The sequence below is a fragment of the Nelumbo lutea genome, chromosome 4 (genome assembly GCF_056320005.1).
Source record: "Nelumbo lutea isolate HS-2025 chromosome 4, American lotus-T2T, whole genome shotgun sequence".
Classification (NCBI taxonomy): Eukaryota; Viridiplantae; Streptophyta; class Magnoliopsida; order Proteales; family Nelumbonaceae; genus Nelumbo; species Nelumbo lutea.
The window spans coordinates 87,631,157-87,657,475 of record NC_142687.1 but is presented as its reverse complement, the minus strand read 5'-3'; the positions used below and the strand labels follow the sequence as shown (position 1 = coordinate 87,657,475).

At 38.3% G+C, this 26,319-nt stretch overlaps 1 protein-coding gene across 2 annotated transcripts; it reads right to left on the bottom strand.

The window, feature by feature from the left end:
* Positions 1–376: 376 nt before the first annotated feature.
* Positions 377–26,319, bottom strand: LOC148861592 (sucrose nonfermenting 4-like protein). 2 transcript variants are annotated; one of them, XM_088984637.1, is made up of 14 exons: positions 25,990–26,244; positions 25,047–25,858; positions 24,785–24,872; positions 12,653–12,838; positions 9,871–10,005; positions 9,702–9,761; positions 9,023–9,112; positions 7,778–7,912; positions 5,462–5,603; positions 5,219–5,389; positions 2,852–2,915; positions 2,695–2,764; positions 1,153–1,270; positions 377–1,054 (listed from the first exon to the last, which is right to left on the bottom strand). In XM_088984637.1, exons 2-14 carry the CDS (start codon positions 25,181–25,183, stop codon positions 963–965), a joined length of 1,488 nt encoding a protein of 495 aa, XP_088840763.1. In that variant the 5' UTR covers positions 25,184–25,858; positions 25,990–26,244; the 3' UTR covers positions 377–962. The 2 variants fall into 2 exon arrangements, with proteins under 2 accessions (XP_088840763.1, XP_088840764.1); XM_088984638.1 differs by having other exon boundaries at positions 25,047–26,319.

Here is a 26,319-nt window from a genome sequence, read left to right as displayed (position 1 = left end):
TAGAGGGTCTTCTCTTGGTTCAACTAAATTGGCAACAAACAAACTTGATCCACATGGCTAAAATATCGCAAATTCGTGCTAAGGAAACTTCTCGCGGATGAATTGAGTAATTACTAATTAGGTGTAACCAATTACAACACTAAACAATAACCAATGATCTAGCCTCGAAATTTATAAATTAAGAAAACAAAAATTTAAAGATTATGAAATTCGCAAATGTTAAATGGTTAGGTAGAGAGTTTGAGATCGGTTCAATCATATTGCATTGACAAGGTATTCTTTTATATTTTTTTTCCTCCTCTCCTCTCTTAACTTGTAATCTGCAACCTAACAAATGCAGTACCATACCATTATTACTATACTGTAGCTAGGAAGATGAAGCATAAAATATGTGATCGATAAAGAAAGAATAGACAAATGACCCCCTTTACCTACAAATATGAATTTTCCATGGTGGAGAGGCGATAAACCATGACCACCGCTACAGCAAATGACAGAAGCAACATGTCAATCCACTTCACCACCATCATCCCAATTTGTTTTAACATTTCTTCGCCCCATTTCTTCCCACTGTCTGTTAGTATAAGTAGGTGAACTATTGGGGATTACATGCTTTCACAAACGGCAACCATATCAGCAGCAGAATTTGAGTTGATGACAATTAGGGTAAGGGGATAATGAAAAAGGAGAGGATAAAACCGAGGCATATCAATTTTACAGACCTCCCTCCCTTTAGCCTTTTTATACCTAAAACTATCAGGCTCTAGAGCTTGAGGCCCATCCAATCAAAGACTCGGAATAAATGAGATGAGGTCATCCATCACCCACAAAAGGATAGTGAGGCACCGCAGAGAAGGCCAGGGCAAGTGAAGTGATGAGTAGCATCAACGGCTGTAACTTCTCCAATGCCACCATTGCAGATCCTTCTAAGAAATTCTTCCCCAATACTTTTATACTTCCAGCTAGCCAAGCAAGAACCTTAACACATCACTCAACGAAACAATACCTTCTACACGCTTGCTCCCAGCCTCCACAATGACAAGCCGCCTCACCCCTAAAAACCCACAAGTAATTGGGTGAAGGCATCCACAACAGAGCTAGTCAATGTATAATACCTGGTAAACACCTAGATAAAAAGAGAAAAAAGTTCACCTGGATTTGATAACCGCTCCATCACTTTATGCAGAGGATCAGTGCGCAGACACATCTGGCATCTCTGGCCATTGAAGATGCCATATGGAGAATTTGGATCTTGTCCCAGGTGCAGTGCCTAAATTAACAAGGCAGCGTATCGATTTGAGATCTTGGAGACATGGACAGGAATACATAGGTTATCTTCACCATCTAAATGCACTTCATTACCCAAAAAAGGATGTCATCTAAAACGCCCTCAAACCAAAACAATGCAAATTCAAACCCCCTTCCCTGCCCTTCATACAACTTTCACAAGGTTCACAGCACAAAGGTAGCTAAAATTTGCACCTGTTTGGTCAGACCATTTCCCTAGCACTCAGATAAGTTGTCAAGAAACCTTTGGATAACTTGAATATGTTAACAAGAAGATACTTTATCCATCAAGGTCATTTAAATGCAAAGGATAAAAAAACAAATCTCTAGAACAACACATACAACAAATTTCTTTTATTTGATGGCAACAATCAAAACAACCAATTCTATATGAACATCATACAATAGTATTAATTGGGGGCAAAGGCATGGTTTTGAAAACCGGACCAGACCAGACAGTCGGACTGGTTGGCCCAGGAACTGGTCAGGCAACCAGTTCCGTTTCACCCTAAAACTGCTCTCTGGGCCAAAAACAGTTGATTTGATCAGCAATCCACTGACCCAGGCAGTCAAACCGTCGACCCAGACAACGGTTTTGGTCATTTTATTTTAATTATTTTATATTTCTTTAATCAGAACAGGGCATCCATTCGAACCGGATGGTTGGACCATTCGCCTGGGAACCAGCCCCCAAAACGGTTCAGTGTCCAGTCTGGTTTTTAAAACCTTGAAAAAAGGCATATAAAAGCTTCAACCACTGGATCTGTGATTCAAGCATGCTTTCTTCTCTATTTCTTAAGAGTTTCTTTTCACCTTCTCTATTTCTTAAGAGTTGAGAAATGCTCTGGAGAGGGTTTTATCTTATGAATAAAGGCTCCATACAAGCATCAACACCAATGGTGTTTTCCCTGTTTTTTAGTAAAAAGGAATTTTCATTAAAACAAAGACGAAAAGGTATACAGAAAAAGATGTTCTTATAAAAATAGCGTACATGATATGTGTGTTATTTTTACAATTTGTGACTGCAACCAAGGGGGAGACCAACATAATCCAAGGTTGCAGACACCATGTGGAAGTGGCATCGTCTAAATTTATCTCACTCAGGAACACAAAAATCCTTATAGGCATTTAACTTAGACCTTATATTTATAACCCACTAAATTGGCTGAAACAGCCAATGGCCTTTTTTACAGAAAAGGCAGAGTATTGATATTTCTATTACTAACAGAAAATCCCGTACAGAAGAGGCTGTACAAAGGGAGAGATACAAAAAACCTCTCCATCCCTTACAAGATCACTAACCCTTGACTGTTTACAAAAAAAGACTGTCAAGTACAAAACATGTGTCCAATGAATTAATGGAGAAATCACATGAAGTAGCCATAAAAAGCAAGTATTTACAGTCACCTGACGAATACTCATTCCATCAAGATGGACCTGTGCATAAGCTCTATCTTTGGCCAAAGCAGTTATATCACTGTAAAACAAACAACGAAATAATTACCAACAACAAAGCAGACATGCAATATTATGTCTGATAGTGGAATAGGAGACAGAGAGTTACCTTCGACAATATATATCCAGTAGTGAATCATTCTCATCAACTATAGGTATTGAACTAACTCGAGCTGCAGAGACAAAAGTGCAATACAATAAGAAAGTCAAAAGTATGAGAGTCAAAAGCATGAGAGCATTGATAGGAGAAACCTTGCTGTTATTAATAAGAAAGCAAAAACACATCTGAGCTTCAAAGATATGAGAGAAATGTACATCCATTCATTTTAAAAACTTCAGAGATGAATGCAAAATAAAGAAAAAATTCATTATTAACTAAAACTATAAGTTTCATTATGCTCAGATAGCACAAATCATGAGTCGCCACCATGACTCAGTGCACCCCACTCAATCCTGTTCAGCCCACATGCTCCACCAAAGAGCAAAAGAAAAGTCATATCCAACTAACAGAAGTAAAGAACTGAACAAAAAGCACTTTTTACATCAGCTGATATTTAAATAAAAATGCTATACAGAAAATCCAGTAGTTTCACCCCAATCAAACAATATGCTTTGTTTATATCTCTAAGATAATTTTATCAACATAATAAATCCTAATCTCTCCTCACGTATGAGAGCATTTATGCCCCAAATTCTCTATCAATTTATCATATTCAATTTTATCATTAAGTCTCTACATGTCCAATCACTAATGAGATTAAAACATTTTATTAATATAGGAAAATTAGTCAATGCTTCAACATGCTATCCACCTATAGGGACATCAATAAAACAGAACCTGAGTAGGCTGCCCATATACAGTTTTGTTCAAAGACTACACTGCACAGTCCAAACATAGTAGAAAGTGTCACTTTCAACTCCCTCCCAAGAAAGGATGTCTGCTAATGCAATGGCAAATAATCACAAATTTAAGACTGCAGTTGAACAAGATGTTCATCTTAGCATCCACCCTTGTGTCACTCATGTGGTGTCAAAGTGCTCAATCAAGTAATCTCATCATCCCCTGTGGCAAGGATAAAATCTCTGCCCTTAATGCATTAGGCTTCGTTAGGATCCGGTGTAAAACGTCATCAGTGTAAAAGTACACTGATGTCGTTTTACACTGAACCATATATATAAGTGATCGTTACATTTTGAAAACCAGTGTGAAAAAGTGTAAAGTTTTACATTGATAAAATCGATGTAGTTTTTACATCGATTGTTGATGTAAAACTTTATGCTTGATGAGGTTTTACATCGATTTTTTTTATTATTTTTTTCCACTCCATCCAAACGCCAACAAATCTAAACCGGAGTGGAGTTTTACGTCAATCATAATTACACGCTCCTTCCAAACGCCTACAAAACCGAACCAATGTAAATTTCACATCGGTTCTTGATTTACATCGCTTCCAAATGCAGCCTTAGTCTCTCCAATAGGACAGGCTTAAGCTGCAGTAACCTCTCCAAACTACCACTAATGCCCAAACACCCGGGGTTTCCTAAGAAAACAGTCATCAAATTTGACTTTGTCCAGCCATTTGGTTCAAGGGTCCACCTTGTGAAAATAGAAATAATGACAAGTGAGGAATCCTCTAAATTCCTCTGTTGTGGAGATCCAATAAATATTTTTTATTGTGATGGCCACTACTTTAAATCAGCTCCTCTTTTTTATCTCGGAAGGACTGCTACCCTTGTAAATAAATCTTCAAATTATTTTCCCCCTCATTGAGGATAATAAGAAGAAAACTAACTCAAAATAGCCCGTCACATCCAATAGGGGACTAATATGTCACCAAAAAGAGGCAAAAAAAAGCTTCCATATCATAGTAGCAGAAGAGCAGGAGAAGAAGATGTGGTTTAACCAAGACTTTCTTCTCAGTCAGCAAAGTCATCAGTGTTAAAGGCTCTTTTTCATGATACTGGTTTTAAAAGCTCTTGAGAATCACATTTCAACAGAAAGCTCTAATCTCTAGTGGTGTCCTCTAGATTGAAAAAAAAAATATGTCAAACTAGGAAGTCCATTGGCAAGATGTTGCATGTATTCTTTCTAGGAGCAATTTTTGAAGTAAGAGATAAAAGGACAAACATGTATCAATCTCTCTTTCATTCCAAAAAGAGGAGATGAGGATAAATGACGCTTGGAAGGCAATAATTTGAAACATGTAACAAACCATTGTCAAATACTAAATGAAGAAAGACATCCCTTAATTTCTTGAGACATAATACTGTATGGTGAAGCTATCAATTTGAAAACAAAGACCCCAAAAGAGTAGTTGTATAGCACAAAGGCACCGCATGATATAAGGTGTATGATTATGAAGCAATCCAGTACAACTATGATTCAAGGCCAAGTTTGTAAAGGCATGAAACACCAGCATATTATATTTTCAAGAAACGGATGAGAAAATACCCATGAAGTTAAAAAAGAAACTACCTTGAACCAACAGAGACAGAGCAGAACTAAGAGAAGCATTAGGTCTCAGCATTGCCAATGGCCGTCTTGCTTCCCCGATTTTTGGAACCCATGTGCCCAAAGGAATTGAGCAAATTGGTTGTTTTAAGATTGGCAAGGAGCTAGAAGAGTGTCTAAAATTCCTGCAAATACCTGAAAATTACATGGTTTAAGTCAGTAATAGAACATTATCCCTCAATTAGAAAAACCAATAATGATGCTTACATTTAAGTATTCCTGACAGGGAAGCAAGATGCAGTAGCTGTGGAAATGATCCATCCTGTGAAGAATGAATAATAGGAACTGTGGCTACCTCATTTTGAAGAATTTTTAAGGCAACATCTTTCAAAGAATCACAAGGTCCAGCCTGCACGTATATATATACATTGAAGACAAAAGGAGCTGTTTGAATTATTAAGCCCTCACTCTAATTAAACTGAAAATACTGCAAAACACAAAATAATTCAAAAAAAAAACTCAGCTTCAGTGAAAATGAGCAAGAAAATTTCTCCAACGCTTCATACTTGACTAGATTGACATTGAATTAGGATGTCTGTGTCATCTTCTATCCCATTTAAGTAGGATTGCCAGTGTACAAGTCCTTCCCCCGATTCTTCTATCTAGAGATCATAAATGAGCTAACCAAATTTACTCCCCACCGATGCACTCCACTCTTATCAATGCAGTGAGCTGATGACTACTAGTTTTGGCCCCTCTAGTAGATGTGGTGACTAGTCGATTTTTCATTTTTTTTGTTTGATAAAGTGGAATCATGAGTGGGTCATAGCAGAGTGAACGTAAAACCCACTGCCCAAACTACAAAGAACTTGCGGATCCATGGGTTTGATCCTGCGCCTCCTAAATGGAGGGGTTTCTATGCAACCATCTCGGCCAGCATTTCAAAAGCACAAGGCACACGTCTTTTTTGAAGCAATGTGGTACAAAATTTTTTAAAATTCAAAATAAACTAAAATAGTATTAATTAAGAAAAATCCTTAAACGAAATGTTTTAAAAAGCCTATTGGCTCAAAGTAAAACACATAAACATAATATATGAAATATAATCTAAGTGAAAATGTAAAAATAAAATCAAATATTTACATATAGAACATATTCAGGCACGTGAAACTTCCACTCTATTTTTTTTCCAATCACATTTTAAATAGCTAATGTGATGTTAAACATCTTGCATTCTTAATTCTACAAACCACCTTTGTATCAAGTGATAAGTCCGTTGAGGCAAGCCCAAACAAGTCTATTCAAGGGTCATAGATTCTTAATCTGTACATAAAAGATTGGTTTTGTAATTTTAACTATAGTTACTTTCATATACAGGTTAAAAATTTAGGCCCTAGCATGAAGTTGTTTGGGTTTGCCTCAAGGGGCTTGGTCAGGATCCAGGGGTGGAGGCTGCAGAGCCCCCAGCCCAGCCGCTACTTAGAAAAAGAGCAAAAGCACAAAAGAGATTGAGGCACACACCTAGTCTGAGGCGCAAGGTGCATTGAGCACATACCATTTCAAAGGAGTTGCACCTGGACCTAGGCAAGGCAATGGCTAATGCCTTGAAATGCACCTGACCTGTGAGCAAGCGTGCCTTTCAAATCACTAATTTTGACTACTAGGTCATTGGCAAGGAGATGACTAGTCGGTGCCTGAAAGACAGAAATTTAAAAGCTGAACCTCAGGTGCACATAAGCATACAAGTGAGGTGCACTTTAAAGTCTGCACCTAGGCACTGCACACATAGCCCCACTATTTTTCCCCAAATTGGCATGTAAGCCCTATATTTCTGTTCTTTCCCCAAATTCCCACCTACTCCATTTTCTTGAAACAAAAAAATAATAATAAATTGCGGTGCCAATTAATAAGTAGAAACTTCCAGACTCCACACACACCATTGGATCTTGCCACTCATAGTAAATGCTTTTTCACATGTTTTGAGGGATAAATGTACTCCTCAAAGAGAGATTACTGCTTTGCTAAATCATGAAACTGTACTTGTGCTAGATAATTGAATAAGCACATTAAAACAGCAACCATTATGTACATCAGAAGACAACCCTTTTGTTAGGCTCATTTTGGGTATGTAAGCCCCCATTTTTTGTCGTTTACATGCTTTTTTTGATGGTTACCCCCCCCCCCAAGTACAACTATTCCCTGTTCACCCCTTGTTTGACCAATGAATCAGTCAAGCAGTTTGTTGATCCTTGTACCCAAAAAAATCCAAGTTCCTAACTCCTTTTCCAGCTTACATGCATGTGCATATGTCCCTATGAATGCATTTATTTCTATGTAATCTTCCATATCTAATTGTGATGCAGTAAATACACTTGGTGGAATGTACAAATCCAAGAATTGTTATATGGGACTACTTACCTTTATTTATTAATTAATAAATTTACCAAAACAATAAAACTTTATGTTAAAAAAATCAAAACTGCATTACTTGGTATAAATTTATTTTCCATTTCCTTCTTCAGCACCAATGCGTCCATGTCAAATGACAGAGAATATTGGATAAATGTCACAACAAATACTTACATGGATTAGGCATTTTGGTAATGCTCCCCCATGACCATCAACTTGTCCATTAAGGAACATTTTCCCCTCTTTCCAAGCAGATATAGTGTGTGTTTCAAGCTCTTCCTCACTCAGATTTGACCCATGATTCCCTAGCTGCAAGTTAAAATATTTGATAGCACTCTACCAAAGAAATGCCCTCTATTTTTATCAAGGACTAAAGAACATCTTGAAGACACACAAAGAAAAAAGTCAAGAAGTCATCTAAATGATAATAATTACATATAAAACATGGGATAAAATAGATGCTGTTGTTCCAAACACTGCAGAGAGAATATTCAAGCATCCCATGAGAACATTAATCTTCCTGACACATGGAGTAAGGAAACAAATTTTTTTTATTCATAAAGAAACATTAGAAAGCCATATAACCTGTTCAAGCATTTAAAAGAGGGGAAAAGGGAAAGATATGCTTTGGAAAAAGAATAGGACAACTTTCTGTTGCTCTTCAAAAAAGGGCAATTTGCTTACAATAAGGTAAAGAAATTTAAAAAAGAAAATTGAACAAATATGTAGTACTTGCCAAAAAATGTTTAGAAAAAAAAAAATTTGGCCGTAAAAAGCTTCATGTAAAAATTTGTGTAGCTTCAAAGCATGAACAAGCAGGGAATTGCTGGTAAGTAAAATATGGATCAATGCTTCACAAACCAATAATCCTGTCACTTTCTTATTAAACTGATTAATCCCTTCAAGTTACAATACTGTACTTCACCACAGTTGCACCTTCTGCTTTCATTTCTACCTGTCTTATCGTATACAAAGTACGTGAAGCCAAAAAGATCATCAAACAAAAGAATTTCTAGAAAGCAATGACAGAGCTTTACAACAACCTATGAATTATACTTCCAAATATATGGCAATCCCCAGAACCATAAGAAAGAATGTATTATCAGTTTCCATCAGGAGAAATAGATACATGTTCAGATGTTCTTCATAATATGAATTCATAAGATCCCATCAATTTGTGGCACAAAATAAGCACAAAAGCAAAACTAAGTCATACTTAAAAGTGCTTTTGGAAAAACTATCATTTATGGGCACAAAATAGTCATCAAATTAAAATTCATTATCAGTGATGAAGTCTATGGGTGATTTTAAAGGTACATAAACTACAAGTAAGCAAGATCTCTAGGCAAGGTATTATACTATTCCAAAAACTATAAATTTGCATTTGAATAAACAACTATGAAAAACTTGCACACATACCTCTTTCAAAATTAATATGAAGTCAGATGCACTTAGGACTCCAACAAATTGGCCCTTGGAGAAGTCCCATAGAGGAGCCACAGAAATTCCCTGGAAATAACTTAACTCAGGAAAAAATTATATCCAAGCTTCTTATAAGAAAAAAGTTAGCATTTAAAAGAAAAAGAAAAATAAACTCTTAGAAAGCAACCCAATAGAAAAATGGCAACAATATGGGTTACAGAAAAGGAAAATTGATCTAATATGACAAAACCAGAACATATTCAGTTATTCAGCATTCAAAATAATTATTTTACATATGAAATTGAACCATGAGAGCCTGAAGCCCCAGCAATGTAAAAGACCTTGGTCACTTTACAGTAAAAATTCAGCATTTCCATGCAAAAAATCTTAACAATGAATTGTTAACCACCGATTAAAAATTGTTCATATTAAAAACTTGTTCCGTTGTTTAAACTAAGGATATGCACTGAACAGAGTGAAGCAGTAGAACAATATTCGTCTAGCCAACACCGTATGGTTGGGGCTAGGTTTTGTTGGGTTGAGTGAGCTACTTTTGACACTACAGGAAATGGAGAGTTCTGAAAAATCAAAATAATACAAGCAAAAGACACCAAGGGACAATTCACAATAAGTATATTTTACACAATTCTAGACCTCAGAAAAATAAGAGATATACCTGCTCATAGAGAATGTGGAATGCTTGTTTCACAGGTAAACTCACGTCCAAGGCAATGACCTGTAATTTTAAATAAGCATTATCAGAACATGATATGATGAACGCCAGGCAGTATTAAGTAGCAAGATTTTGAAATAAATGGTCAAAAAGGTGGGTGAAGCATCCAAACCTTGCCCGACTCGGGAAGCAATTCATAAGCTGTATGTGTAGACAAGAATACAGAAATACGTTGTCGAGTAATCTCTATATCTGCCTCTGAAATTCTTGGAACTGCTTCCCGCAGGGTACCATCTGACAATGTAACCTGTTTTGTATTGCAAATAACATATAGAAAAATATTAAAACAAAATTATTTGACACAACTGGAGTTACCTTTATGCACATTTTAAGTCTCCAATCAAAAATAAATAAATCCTCTCATGCATGGATAAAATCCCCTCTATTTCAAGACAAAACTCCATTTTAATACATGCATTCTCCTCCCTTATATTCTTTGGACCATAAACTACATATTACCTTGTAACAGTAGTTCCCGGAAACAACAAGTTACAACAAAGGCTGAACATAGGAAAAGATAAATAGAAAGTTAATATCTTTGGGTATATTAACAAAAATATCCATTCTAATTTAATATTAGTATCTATATGTGAACTATCTCAGTTAACTTTGTTTTACACATTTCACTACACCCAATGCTATTGAAGACAAGTTTTATTTGAGATCACTGAATAACAATAGTAATTATAATAACACATAAAAAAAATAAAAAAAAAAACATTAACAAGAAGAAGAAGAAGAAGAAGAAATTGCTCAACTATAGAAACTTAGAGGTAGAAGGAGATTGCAAAGTAACGGTGAGCTGGGTGGAGGATGATGAGTTTGCCCCATTGGCGTAACAGGAATATGTAGAGGGAGATTAAAAACTTGAAAAGGGAGACGGCCATTTTTAGCAAGTAAAGTATTTATTGAAATTCAATAAATAAAAATTGTACACTAAGGAACTATACAAGGAATCTGTATGTAAATCAAATCAAAGACACAAACCAGTCCACTTCACCCATTACAAAGCCTCCTCAAGAAAAAAGAAAATGGGTATCAATATGGGTATACCCTTTAAATCTGGTAAGCACTGCATTAATGGAATTAACTCAGCCCTCTAAAATTCAGCCCAAATACACCAAGATAGCACGAGGGGTGTGATTCCCCAGTCCCCACAGCACTTTACCCTTCTCATTAAGACCCGCCAACCTCCAGGACCTCAAAAGGACGAAACACAGAATTAGGGATACATCCCTTCCTTAAACCAGAAAGAGCAGAAACAGTATTGTCCAGGGCCGTGTCTATCCTCACCAACCTGTCCCTAGTTACGACACGTGTCTAAAGTCCAACCAGCACAAGAATGCCACCTTTGAGGGGGTCAAAGTTGTCCAGATTCTAATATGCGAAAATCAACAGCAGGCTGCCTACTAAGGTTCCATGATTCACAGAGAAGTTTGATTTGTCCCATAACCATATTCCCATATCCTCTTCAGTCTTCACCCACCCCAGGAACAATGCCCTTAAACCCATAAAAGGAAATGGTCATCAATGTAAAATGGGTACACAGATCTATTAATGGGTTTGCAGATGTAATGGCAAAGCAAGGCGTAGACAGAGAAAACATGTATTGGGGCATACTGAATACTATTATATGGTGTGAAAAGCAAAATGAAGGAAGAGATAGTTACAGAGGGTAAGGTGGTTGGCTACGTAGGTTAGTTGGCTATGGCCAGACCAAGATTAGGGTGGCATAAAACTTGTATATATTATATTCTTTGCATATAAATAATAATAAATTCTATTTTCCACTACTGGTAATAATAATAAGAGGATTTTTTCTTCAACTAATATAAAGTACCTTTCTCTTCATCTATCTTCATGCAATTCTCACCAGTCATCAATTTGATGTAGGTCATTTTTTTATAATTGTCATTTTGGTATAGGGCCATAGGCCTTGGTGAAGATAAGAGAATATATATATATATATATATATATATATATATTTGAGGCAAACCAAGTAGCATAAAATGGTTTAAATAAATGGTCTCACAATCTTAAAATAATGTAAAACCAAGCGAATATCAATTTGATCAATTTCTTATATGTATTTACACCTAAATAATAAAGAATATAGGTCCAGCTACCTCAGGAACCATAAATGCACCATGATTACGTAGAAACCTCAGTGGAATGATGACATATGTAGTAAATGACTATTATAAAATAAAAAAAAAAAATAGCAAACTGCTTTAAGATGGTGGTTCAGTACAAATCAGTTAGATGGTTAAAAAGTCTTGAAAGAAATCCAAGGTTGTTATCTTAAATGTACAAGATAAAACAGCTTCAGGTTCAAAGTTTCAAACAGCACTTACTCAAAACAGATTCTGAAGGAACTGCATGCAATAGCTGATGAGCTCAAAAATATCAATTGCAGGGGAAAGAATCTATAGACAGGTATCATAGAAGTGGAGGGAGACTCAAAGTTAGCAGTAGGGTGGGTGCAAACAAATAGTCTTGGAACTTGGTCCCTAAGACAAAATGTAAGAGAATTATTGAGCCTTACAAGGGAACTGGGTGTAGTTGTTAATTGGACTAGAAGGTCAGCAAATGCTTTAGCTGACTTACTAGCAAAGCAAGGGGTGAATAGAGAGACTTTGTTTTGGGCTGTGTTGTAACTTGCTTTTTGTTTCAGGGGTCACCTTGTCCTTCTGTAGGTGACAGTTTGTAATTTCTGATGTTCTATTTAATGAAAGTTACCGTTTCCTATCAAAAAGGTATCATAGACACAACTTTATGTATACCATATAGCTGTAGTGCATGCACAACTTTAAGATGAACAGGATCATAAACAAAGAATAAGAGCTCCATCTACCTACCCCATCAACAAAGGAAGTATAAATAGATGCACTTACCACACGCTGAAAGGCATCATTGTCCACATCCATGTTGGTCCTAGAGCCAGGTGTCTCTGGACTCAAGATTGAAGGATTTAGCTCAGGTTCCCTAGACAACAGGACAGTGTTCACAATCCCATAACTTCCTGTCTCAACAGGTTGTCGCTCATCATGCCGCCATTCTCCATCAACAAGAAACTTGTACTGCATGCAGAGGGACATAAAAAAAGGCTGAGAGTTAGGCATGCCCAAATACTCGGTGGTGTATATGCATGCGGAATTGTGGGTATCATATATATTATGCATTAAAATTAACACATATATTGCCCCCGTAACATCCATCATTCTTACCAATGCCCTGGCAGCTTAAAAAAAAAACAGATTCATATATGGTTCAATAAACTCAAACCATTTCTACCTCACAAGCATATTGATTTAATAAACAAAATGATTGGTATTCAGAATTTGTGGAACTGAGCTGATTTTTTTTTTGAAGAAGGTAAAGTAAATTTTATTAGAACAAAACCAGATTACAGAATTCAAGAAGCCCCAAAACCATAAATCCAGGGACCAAGAAGCCAGAAAATAATAGTTAGAAACTTCCAGCAATCAGCTGGGCTCCCAAAACCCTTGGTTGAACCCCTAAAGCTACAGCATTCCAAGAGATTAGTTTTCCCATGGTACAGGACAACAGTTGATCCACAGTTTTGTGCTTATCCTGGAAAATTCTTTTGTTTCTTTCAGCCCAAATGGTACTATCTACAGCTGCAGGAATTAAGAGCCAGACACTTTTTCTTAACTTAGATAAGCCTCTCTAGTCCCAGCACCACAGGAGATCCAGAACAGTTGCAGGCATGGCCCAAGATAGCTGCCTAGAGGAGAAGAAGTGGTTCCAGATTTTACTGGAGATAGGACAATGCAGAGATAGGTGGTTGCTGTCATCCTCCCCTTGGTTACATTTTTTTCTATGAATGAATATAATTTATTAATTCAGAAATAAGAGGCAATACAGTAGACCCAGGAGGAGGCACGAGTTGTTACCTCTTCTAACAAGTATTACATCAAATTAAAACAGAATTAACCAGAACTAAAATTACAAAGCAGCACAAAATAAATGTTCCCCTGAAGCCCCTTGCTTAGCTAACCCATCCGCTAAGGAATTTGCTGATCTTCCCACCCAAAGAAAGGAAACAGTCATGTTTCTTGTGATACAGTTAACATATCTCTATGTCGCCACATAGCCAAAGCTGGTTCTGTCAGCCATCCCACAACAATCTCAGAGTCCCCTTCAACCACCAAGTGCTGGTCCTGCTGGACTCCTAATTGTTCTGCAATCAGAATACCTTGTACCGCCGCTAATATCTCAGCTCTATTGGAGTCTCCTATTCCCACAGGGCCTGAAAACAATGCTAATATTTTGCTTTCATCCAGAGCCACAGCCCAGATCAAAGCATTAAGCTTTGAAGGGACAATCTGGTTCCTGACTTTATCAGCATGGAAATCAGCACCTTGATCAGTTCAAAGGATCCTGGCAAACAAAGTAACAGAAAACAGACCATCTTTGCTCCAAGACCACATCCAAGAATCTTCTTCTGATAAATCCAGAGACCGAGTAGATAACATCTCCAACAGCCCTGAGACTTGATCTAGTTCCCAGTCCTGGAAATGCCTTCTGAAAGAGGGGTTCCAAAGACAAGTGTTGTCTCTAATCTCGTAGCAGTCAGCAACCAAGGCTTCTTGGTTTTCTGCCATTTGGAACAGCTGAGGGAACACCTCGGCAAGGGGTCTATTAGTGCACCACATATCCTTCCAGAACCTAATCCTCTGGCCATTCCCCAACTTTACCAAAAGACCATTACTCAATAAAGGGAAGACTTCCATGATTTTCTTCCAAATCGAGCACCCAAGAGAGATCAAGGAATTGGTAGTAACCCAGTCCCCGTTGTCTGGATTATACTTGGCTGCAATTAATCTCCTCCACCGGCTTCTTCTTTCTCTGCCAAATCTCCAAATTTATTTCCCTAAAAGAGCCTTATTGAAGACCTTCATTTTTCTGATCCCTAGTCCACCTTTGTCTTTTGGAGCACAAACTTAATCCCAGCTAACCAAGTTGTTTGCTGGAACACAGCTGCCGAAGGAGAAGAGAAGAAGAAGAAGAAGAAGAAGAAGAAGAAGAAGAGAAAGTTTTGAGAATGGCAGCACACATCACTCAGCCGACCCTACTCTATTATATACAAGTGTATTACATAGTGTTACATGAATAGACTAGAATGCCCCTGATTAGTGATGGGACACCTAGATAAATAGAAAACACTAAATAAGATTAGGCCCAATAATTAATGACTTAATACCCAACAAAGATAAGCATACACATTAAGACATCCGAACCAACACTCCCCTTCAAGCTAAGCATGGAAGTCAATCATGTTTAGCTTGCCAAGTATGTCCAAGAATTTTATTGAAGCAAGCCCTTTTGTTAGAACATCTGCGATTTGCATCTCAGAGGGAGTATAAGGAATGCAGAGTTCTCCTGAGACTATTCTTTCTTTGACGAAGTGTCGGTCAATCTCAATATGTTTCGTTCTATCATGTTGCACTAGGTTGATTGCAATGTTGATGGCAGCCTTGTTGTCACAGTACAACCTGAGAGGACACTCGATCTTTATTCCAAGTTCAGCAAGAAGGATCTTAAGCCACAGAAGTTCAGCAACACCATGAGACATAGCTCAATATTCAGCCTTTGCACTTGATCTAGCAACCACATTTTGTTTTTTACTCCTTCACGTAACCAGATTTCCTCCAACAAAGGTGCAGTACCCGGAGGTTGACTTCTTGTCTCCAACAAAACCAGCCCAATCTGCATCAGTATATGCTTCAACTTCAATTTTATTGTGTTTTCTGAATAGAATTCCCTTCCCCGGGCAAGTCTTCAAATATCTAAGAATCCTTTCCAAAGCTCTCATGTGAGGGATTTTAGGAGAATGCATGAACTAACTAACAACATGTACAACATAAGCAATATATGGGCGAGTGAGAGACAGATAAATCAACTTCCCCACTAGCTTTTGGTACCTCTCTTTATCAAGGTAGTCCTCTCCTATTGATTCATGTAGACCATGGTTCTGCTCTACTGGAGTATCTACTGGCCTACACCCCATCATACATGTTTCTTCTAGGAGATCAAGGACATATTTCCGCTAGCATATATAGATCCCCTCTTTTGACCTAGCAACTTCAATCCCAAGGAAGTATCTCAGATGGCCCAGGTCTTTGATCTCAAACTCAGTAGCCAAGAACTCCTTTAGTCTTTTTATCTCTTCCTAATCATCCCCTATAATCACCATATCATCCACATAGACAACTAGTGTTGTAAGTTTGTCATTTTTCTTCCTTATGAACAAGGTATGATCTGCCCCACTTTGAGTATAACCCACTTTCTTCATGGCCCCACAAAGCTTCTCAAAGCTCAAGGAGACTGCTTAAGGCCATATAATGCTTTTCTCAATCTACACATTTTCTTGCCAAACTCGTAACCTGGTGGAGGATCCATGAATACCTTATTCATGTAGGTCGCCATTTAGGAAAGCATTCTTTACTTCCAACTGATGTAGCTCCCATGAGAAGTTTGCAGCTAATGACAGTAGAACTCGGATTGTGTTGAGTTTCGCTACTGGAACAAAGGTTTCTTTGTAATTAATCCCTTCCTTTTGAGTAAACCCTCTTGTTACAAGTCTGGCCTTGTACCTTTCAATGGACATGTCCTCCCTATGCTTTACAGTGAACACCCACTTGCATCCAACAGTGTTTTTCCCTTCCGGTAGATCCACTAATTCCCAAGTCCTTGCTTTCATTAAGGCTTTCATTTCTTCGTTCATAGCCTCTTTCTATCTTGGGTCAGACACTGCCTCTGAATACCTAGTAGGGACATGCACAGAAGAAAGAGCAAATACAAAGGAACAATAACGAGGAAACAAATGTGAGTAAGACACAAAATCAACAATGGGGTGTTGGATAGTACAAGAACGGGTAGGCTTACGAAGGGCAATAGGGAGATCCAAATCAGACGTATGTGTGATAAGATTACCTGGAGGTGCTGAGACAGGTTAATCCAAGTCCAATTGGTTGCAGTAATGAGTTAGAGGGCCCTTTTTCCTTCTGTTGTAGGTGATTCTTATATCCTTTTGTTGCCTGCTAGAGTCTTCAGTAGCATCTGCAACATCAAGAGTGATAGTTGGTACAATGGGAGCCTCACTAGGTTCACCCGGGATACTACAACTAGGAGGATCAGGAGGAGAAGATGGAAGGTCCAAGGCAGAAAGAGGCACAAAAAAGGAAGGAACAGAGGAATCCTCTTTCATCCCGCTAGTCTCCCCCTGAAGAGGATTCTAAGAAGAATGAAAATAGGATTGAGACTCAAAAAACATTGCATCCTTTGTGACATATTTTTTCTTGGTGACTGGATCATAACACTTGTAACCCTTTTGTGTAGGAGAGTATCCCAAAAAGATTCATTTCGTAGCCCTAGGATCCAGCTTGGTCTTCTTTGGATCATTTACATGTATAAAACATACACAACCAAAGACTCTAGGTGGAAGAGAAAAATCTGGAAGATGAGGACAAAGGACAAAGAAATGAGTTTTCATACCCAATACTTTGGATGGCATTCGATTTATCAGATATGATGCAGTAAGGACTGCTTGAGACCAGTCGTGCTTGGGAACCTTGTGCTGAAATAGTAAGGCTCGAGCAGTCTCCAATAGGTGTCTATTCTTGCGCTTAACAACCCCATTCTGTTGGGAGGTACTAGCACAAGATGATGATGTATCATTCCAACATCCTCCATAAACAAGTTCAAGGATCTTTCAAAATATTCAACAGCATTGTCTAACCGGAATTGCTTAACTTTCTTGGCAAATTGTGTTTCAATTATTTTGTAAAACGCCATGGTTATCCGTAGCACTTCATCGCATCCTTTTAACAAGTAGATCCATGTGCATCGTGAGTCACTACTCACTTGAATAATTCCGAATAAACAGAAACAAGGGGTGAAGGGCCCCAAACATTAGAGTGGACCAAATCAAAAGGAGCTTGAATTTCATTACTAGAAATTGGATAAATAGTTCTACATTGTTTTGACAACTGACATACTTCACAAACTAAATTTTGACTTGAAACACCCTTGAATAATTCCGGAAACAACACTTCTAATGATGAAAAAGGCAAATGACCTAGCCTAGCATGCCACAGATGTAACCTAGCTATTGACTCCACATTGGACGGACTACTAGTAGCAGATGTTTGTAAGGCCGAATTGATGTCTGCATCAAGGTAGTAGAGACCTCCATACTCATGACCGCTCCCAATCGTTCTCTTCGTCAATCTGTCCTGAAAGACACAATGAGTAGGAAAAAAAGATTATGCTACAATTCAAATTCTTGGTAAGCTTTGAAACAAATAAGAGATTTGAAGAAAGATTGGAAACATGCAGAACAAATTTGACTGAGAGGTCCTTGCTTAGATCAACCACCCCTTTCTCAGAGATGGTGGAGAGAGAACCATCAGCAACCCTCATCTTATCTTGGCCAGACAATAAATGATAGGAAGAAAATAGAGAAGACATATGTGTCATGTGGTCAGTTGCATCAAAATCAATAATCCAATAAGCAGGATCAATAGAACTAGTTGCACTAAAAGCAGAGACATTACCTAATCTGGCAAGGGAGGTGGAAGCAAGAGAATTGATCCTTAGACGGGCTAGGGCCCGACTAAGTACCTCTACCTCATTAGCAGTGAAACCCAAGGACCCTGGTCCGGAGGAATTAGCTATCTGTCCCATGGGAGAAGAAGTAACTGTGGATGAGTGTTTTGAGCTATCATCACTATGAATGGCAACAAGATTCCCACTTGCAGCTTGACCCTTCTGGTGCTTCTTATCTTTCCTCAAGGCAGTTGGTTTCATACGAGGATAGAGAACCCAACAAGTCTCTTTCACATGCCTTTCACCTCCACAGTGAGTGCACTTAAGATGCCTCTTGTCCGAGTACTTATTCCCCTTTTGATTTGTAGAAATTAGGGCCGAATGTTCAACAGGCTGTTCAGTTGGCTTAATTTGAGTATCAACTTTCATCTCTTTTCTTCTAACCTCTTCATTCCTCACGAGGTAATAAACATGATGTAAATCTGGCATTTCATCCCTTCCCAGAATTTGAGACCTTATGCTCTCATATATTGGATCTAAACCAGCCAAAAATTTAAATGCTATGCCCTCTTCAATTTGTTTATCATGCCTTTCCTTGTCTTTGGCATTCTCCAATCAAGAATAAGGTGATGATCAAGATCTTCCCATAGTCCTTCTAAGGTTGCAAAATATGTTGCAACAGTCATATCCCCTTGTCTCAAGGCAGCAATGTCTTGATTCAGTCTATAAATTCTGGCATTCTCCTTACGCCAAACTGCATATTCCACACTAGCCACTTCAGGTTCCTTCTTCAGCCCGTCCAAATACCCAGTGAGTTCCCAGGAAGTGATGAAGAGCATGACTGAAACAGACCATTCTCTGAAGTTGTACTCATCCGACAACACATTGCTGTGCAAATTTGGATTCTCCAGATTAGGAGACCTCCCACCAGTCCTAACATCCCTAGAAGACACTTCCCTGGATACTGAAGACATCTTCTCCTACTTGCAAGAATCACAACTGCAAACACAATATACAGAAAGTTGTTTCAGACTTACGAAAATTGTTACACTGCAAACTCAGTCCTGAGAACCCGTAATAGAGCTAAAACCATGAGCAACACACGGCTGCATTGTGCTGACTTCTGCTGTGTTTTAACCTCTACTATCGCAGACTGTAATCACCCCTATGACCTTCTCTAGGACTACCGAAATCAGTCCTCCCACCTGGATATATTCCACACAAACCTCTCTTAGCCGAATAGCTACAATCTACTGTAATAAGTCTAGTAGGGCATCAGCTTCTGGGACAAACTCCCCTTGGGCCCTACAACCAAGGGAAACCCTAGATGTAGGTCCTGTTGTGTTCTACGACCAACCCTAGGGTTTCTTTGCAGCAACCAAGATAGAAAAGAAAGAGAAAGAGAGTAGATAAGAGTAGAAGTGGAGGCGGTTGTAACCAGGTGATAGATTAGAGCTCTAATACCATGTTTGCTAGAACACAGCTGCTGAAGGAGAAGAGAAGAAGAAGAAGAAGAAGAGAAAGTTTTGAGAATGGCGGCACACATCACTCAGCCAACCCTACTCTATTATATATAAGTATATTACATAGTGTTACATGAATAGACTAGAATGCCCCTGATTAGTGATGGGACACCTAGACAAATAGAAAACACTAAATAAGATTAGGCCCAATAACTAATGACTTAAGACCCAACAAAGATAAGCATACACATTAAGACATCCGAACCAACACAAGTGAATTTTCTTCTCTTCTTCTCACCCTTTCCATAAAAAATCCCTTTGCAGTTTTTCCACTCATTGGGCTACTTTTCTTGGCATTGGGAAAAGAGACAAAAAATAGGAAGGAAGATTTGATAATGCACTCTTGAATAGAGCAATTCTTCCCCCGAAAGTAAGATATTTGGTCTTCCAACCTGCCAGTTTCCTTTCTAACCTCTCCACCACCGGCTCCCAAATCAAAGATGAGGTACATTTAGCTCCTAGAGGGAGACCAAGATAAGTAGTTGGAAGGAAACCAAACCAACTTGGCAGGCCAGCACCTCTGCCAGGTTTTCTATATTTTCCACCATTCCCACTGGAATTAACCTGCTCTTGACCTAGTTGACTTTCAAGCCTGAGACTACTTCAAACCAGCACAACACCCCAAGAAGCACACCCAATTGCTCCAAGTTAGCATCAATGAAGCAAAGGGTATCATCAGCAAAGTGAAGCAACTGCACCTTTTCCCCACTCGGAGTCACTTCAAAACCTTGCCAAAGGCCCTCCTCTCCCACCCTACTTACAAAGGCAGAGAGAACCTCCGTCACACAAATGAATAGAAGAGGAGAGAGAGGGTCTCCTTATTGATCAAAAAAAGAGAGGGGGTCTCCTTGCCGAAGACCTCTAGAACTCTTGAAGAAGCCAGTCGACTGACCATTAACCAAGACTGAAAATTTTGGAGAAGTGGTGCATACTTTAATCCAATTTCTCCATTTTTGCCCAAAATTTATTCTTTCCAAAACAAAATCCAAGCATCTCCAATTTGAGTGATCATAGGCCTTTTCCAAGTATAACTTGCACAACAGCCTAGGTTTTCCGTCTCTTTTCCTTGAATCAATCAGTAGTTCATTTGCCACTAGAACACTATCCAGCATTTGTCTTTCAGGCACAAAAAGCGAATTGATTCTTGGCTATCACAGAAGCAGTTCAATAAGCTTATAGGTCTGAAATCCCTCATATTTCTTTGATCAGGTCAAGGCACTTTTTCTTTTCAGATTCCAACTTACCTCTAAATTCCTGCTTCCAAGATTTAAGAAAATCTTTAATTGAACTTAACTTCTTTGCCAAGATAATAAGAGCTAGAACCGTCAAAATCTAATTCTGTCCACTTTGAAGAAAGTAGAGGCACTAAGTTCTCTTCTTCGAACCAAACATTCTCCATCTTGACTTTCATTCTCACCCATTCACATGTATTCAGCTCTTCCGCACGATCGTTTGTCCCCAGAAAATCCCCACACAGATTGCCAGTCCCTTCAATCACGCTCAGGCACCACAAAGGGAGTGGGAGCCCAAAGACTCTTAACCAGGTCTCCTTCAGGTTGTTCGAATTGTTCAGCATTTCCAGTAGCAGACTTGCCGCCGTTTCCGTCCACCAATCCAGGGCCAATCTGTTCTGGTCGATATACCAAGGTCCATTCAAGACGACCCACCGATGAAAAGGTAGCAGTCCTCGATCAATTTCTTGACTCTCACCCCTCCCACCGCTCTCCAACTTCTTGTCGCCCACACTTCCAGCTCTTCTATTGGGATTTTCCAATCCAAACATCCCACCAAGCACCTTTGCAAGAAGAGCTTTCTCACCTGTACACCTTCAGTCGTCATTTCCAAGAATGATCTAGCTCCCGAACTTTTTAAGGAAGTTTCCCCAAAACTCAGCCAAATTCCAACTGCAATAGCCATTTTGAAGGAAAGGTTTCTTCTAACTCCTCCACCTACATGAGCTGGGTTATACAATGCTTCCGCCCCCCATCTTCTTCCTCCTCTTCCCTTTTCCCACATCCTTGTTCCCACCACTCCACTCCAACCAGATTCAAAACATCCTTAACCACCTACAAGCATGAGCAAGGAATGAGGAAACCAGCCGATCTTGGTTGTTGATGCCATTCCATGGTTGGGGTTCTCTAGAGCTAGGAATCTCCACCTGACGATCTTATTTACAAGTAAATAAATAGACTTGTTTCTAGTTTTAACATTGACTAACTAAAACATGTTTGCATGCAAAGCCTAGGTGAAGTTAGGTTATGGATCTTACTAGTTACTCAGGCACCAAGACACTGAGTTGATTTATCATTCCACAAGTAATATTCAAAAGAACCTTAGGAAAATAAAATAAAAATTAACACTAAGAAGGTATAACATGGACCTTTATTTGAATGGTTGTTGGATCCTCTATTGAGAGCTGAGAATTGTAAAGCAGAACCAAAATTAACCGGTGACAAAGAATAAAGAAAAAGCCACTGAATAGTGATGCTTGATTGTCTTCAATCATTAACAAAATGTATCAATGAAAGCAACTGCATATTATCAGACACAATCCCAACAATAGAGCATACTCTCTTTGTAACCATCTCGGAAGTCTTGAAGATTCTATTGTTTCATTCCTTCAAAATACACCATACTACAGCAAGTATAATACAACTTCGGACATCTTTGCTTTCTTTCTTCTTTGGATCCTTGGCTATGATGAAAAAATGTTACTTGAATTTGAAGGTTGGAGAGAGTTCTAGAGAAAGAAAGGAAGAAGCCCCAAATAAATTTAGAATAAGTGCAAGAAATAAACAGATGTTAAGTCCTCTTCTTAGCTGAAACACAAATAACAGATGCTAGGAAACTGAAAACCCCTCTTCTTCAACTGGTCAATAGCGATAACACTTCATCTCTATCAAATGCCTCTTACCTCAGTTCTGTTCTGTCAATCTGGTTACCAATTAAAGCATTACAAAAGAACCTCACCATAAATTGCCCATTCTTACATTCCTTCCACCAACTAGCATCAGGTTCCGAAGGGGAGACAACTTCTTTTTCTAGCTTTTTCTAGCAGAACCAATTATTCCTCTATTTCCCTCTGTCCAGCATTAGTCTTCTAAAGTTAGGGCGAAAAACCATTCTTTCATTCATCATTAAAAACACTGATTTACAGTAATATGCTTCTAACTCAATCTATACAACTTAGGGCAAATATCACGCAACTTATGAGCACAAATCCGATCATCTTTCTAAAAATAAATACTAGATCAATTCTCAGCTTTGACTGTTGATCTGTCGGGGCAACCTACTATTCTTCCTTCATTTATTTCTTCCTTTTATTTTCTGATTATGAATATGGACCTATAGCTCTTTTCTTTGGTTCTTTTATTTCTTTAGTTGTGCAGCCACTATGCCTATAACAGAGTGAATTTGAATCAAATCAGGCCATATTTGAAATCGATTTCAATTAAAAAAAAAAGGTGATTCGAAATCTATTCGATATCCATTGGATATTCAAATGTCCCAATTAAACTCAGATTCAATTAAAATGTCAAATATTCAATTCAATTCGAGTTTAACCGGTTTTGCAGAGAAATCCCTAAATCTAAAAAACAAACTAAGGAGGAAGACACAACCATCACCCGTGAACAGCACAAAAAAAAAAAAACTCTAAATCTAGAACATGAAAGAAAAGAGAAAAAATAATTCATCATCTAGAACTCTAGAAGAAACAATTGAGAGAGAGATAGTGGAGGGAGAGCAATCGATCATGGATGATGGCCCCAAACAAAAGAAGCTGAAGTTTGAACTTCAGAACGCCATGAAAGCCCCTTTATCTTCGACAGAATCTAGTTCTCTTTACCTTCTCTCCACACTACTCATCCCTTGAGGCATTAGAACTCTGTTCTATGAAGAAAGAAAAGTTGCAGAGGGTGAAATACAGGAGGATAAGCAGATAGTGAGAAGAAAGAAGAAAGAGGAGAGAGGAGATGGAGAAAGGAGGGGTTTTGGTATCTCAGTAAATGAAAAAAAAAATGACAAGTGGCCTGGTCAACTGGTCTTAACTATCAATCAGGATAACTTTTGTTTGTTTTTTATAATAAATAGATACAATGGACAGTTTGAATCATAAATAGTGTAAGACACATAATGGATAATAAATATATCAAATCAGAATATGATATAATATATTTATATATACTATAACATGTATTATTGAATTCAAATATTTTTCGAGCCGAATCAGCACAGCATCAAATTCAATTTGATTAAATAATTGGAACAAAAATTATATTCGAATTTGACCATTTATTCAATCCAAAATCGAATTCAAATTTCCAGATACCATTTACAGGCCTAGCAGCCACCCTGTGATTTAATATGATAGTAACTCATTTTCTCTTCCAGCAAGGGCAAATCATAATAGCTTTTTAAGCTTCGTAGGAAATAGGGAAAGAAGTGAAACCCTGCATGATGATTCCCCAAACCATTTCTTCTTGACTAAAATTTTTTTATTGCAAATCCAAAAAAAAAAAAAAAAAAACTTCTATGGACCTGATTTCTCATGAACAGCCTAGATATCATCTTGAGCCTCAGCGTCATACCATATGTCTTAAGCTTGACAAAATGAGTCAATTTTTGTGCACCTCATAGATACAAAAGGTTGTTTTATCATGATCTATCTTATTTATTATATATCTGACTCCATTTTCCCCTTTGAGATAGACAAAAAAAATAGGAACATAGTAGGGAAAAGCACAGTGAAAATCAAGTAGCTCAAAGGATCCCACCTCGGATGAGAGTTATGAAGCAAGAGTCTACTATAAGTATGAACAAAATTCCACATCTAACTGCATGGCCCTCTTAAGTTTCTATAATTATTAGATTTGATAGGGAGGCACCGGACAAATAACAAAGAAACGAGCAAAAATCGTATGAAATTACCTGATGATATCCTGGCGTTAAATTGCAAATAGCCTGAAATACAGTAGGGCAACCCTCAACGGGGGACATAGGCAAATGTTCTGACCATCTGAAAGGGATAGTTACCAATTATAGTTCTTATAACAAATATATGTGAGAATAAGAAGCACTTGATGACAATTCAAATAAAGAATTTCTAGCTGGATAGCCAAGCTCAAACCACATTTAAAAAAGGAACAAGAGGTAGTTCCATTTAATATTAGAACATACTAACAAATCTCACCTCGTGAAAGAACCGCTGAGGAACACTCTTCTTCCCCCGTAAGGCCACACAAACCTCATAGGAATCAACACCGTACCTGCAACTCCACTAGTCTCCGGCATAGAATCCGTACCCGAAGAATACATTTCTTCAATCATACGAATAAATGGATGAAAGTAAATCCTTGGAGAGAAAAATGAACAGTTCCCTGTTTTTTATTGTTCTCTATAAAATGCACAAAGACCCAACTCACACAACCATCACACAGATAAAAGCAACTCCTCGCCTGACAGAACCGCAGAAACATAAACGCCCCTCGTATCAACTGTACAGGCAAACCTCTCCAAACTCCAAGGTTGGTACGTTAAAAAACTGTGATTCTAACTCCGTCCAACAGGGATCCTCCACAACACAGCAGAGGACCCCTCAGTAATTACACATTGCCAGCCAGCAAATCGAACCCCTCTCCCCACAGAGCTTCTAACGCAACCTACAGTCAAAAGTCAAAGCCACAAACTTCAACGCTGAAACGCCAAACAATCAATAGCAGTTTGCGCCAAATCCGAAGCAAAGCTCCACAGTTCTTCTCGCACAAACACCGGCAGGCCCTATATCCGATAACCCTAATTCCCCGCTTTCTCCAGCGAATTCAGACCACAGCCAACCAAATCAAATACACAACGGAAAACCCCGAACTGTGTAAGCTCTGCAGTCACCCAATCCACGAAACAGAAACCGCTTCAAATCAGCCAAAAGGAACCACTCTGATCTGCACCGTACCCACGCCTAGACAACCAAATCTCGAGCCCTAAATAACCAGAATTCCAACCCTCCTACCAAGAAAACAAATAAAAATAAATACGAAAAAAAAAGTCCCCCTTTCCAAGAAACACCCAACAAGAATAACGAAGAACCCTAACCCTAGGAAAAGTTAAACCATAGGAAGACAAGAGAGAAATCTCACAGGATATTCGACATTGTTGGATCTCGAAGCTTTGCTGCTTCTTAGTGAAAATCAACACATAATATAATTAATAAAAATAACAAGAAATGATAGATGACAAACCAAAGACGTGGAAATGAGACGAGAATAATATAATGGCAGTAAAAATGCGAAAAATATGAATAATAAAAATATAATTAATATCGATATACTTTCTATTTTCGTTATTATTATATTATTAAAATGCCCCACGGAGAAGGAGAATATGTACAATGGTTGGAGAATCAGAACGGGCAGCGAGCTAGGAAGAGAGAGACCCAATGGCCCATGAGATCACTGACCGCGATTCCC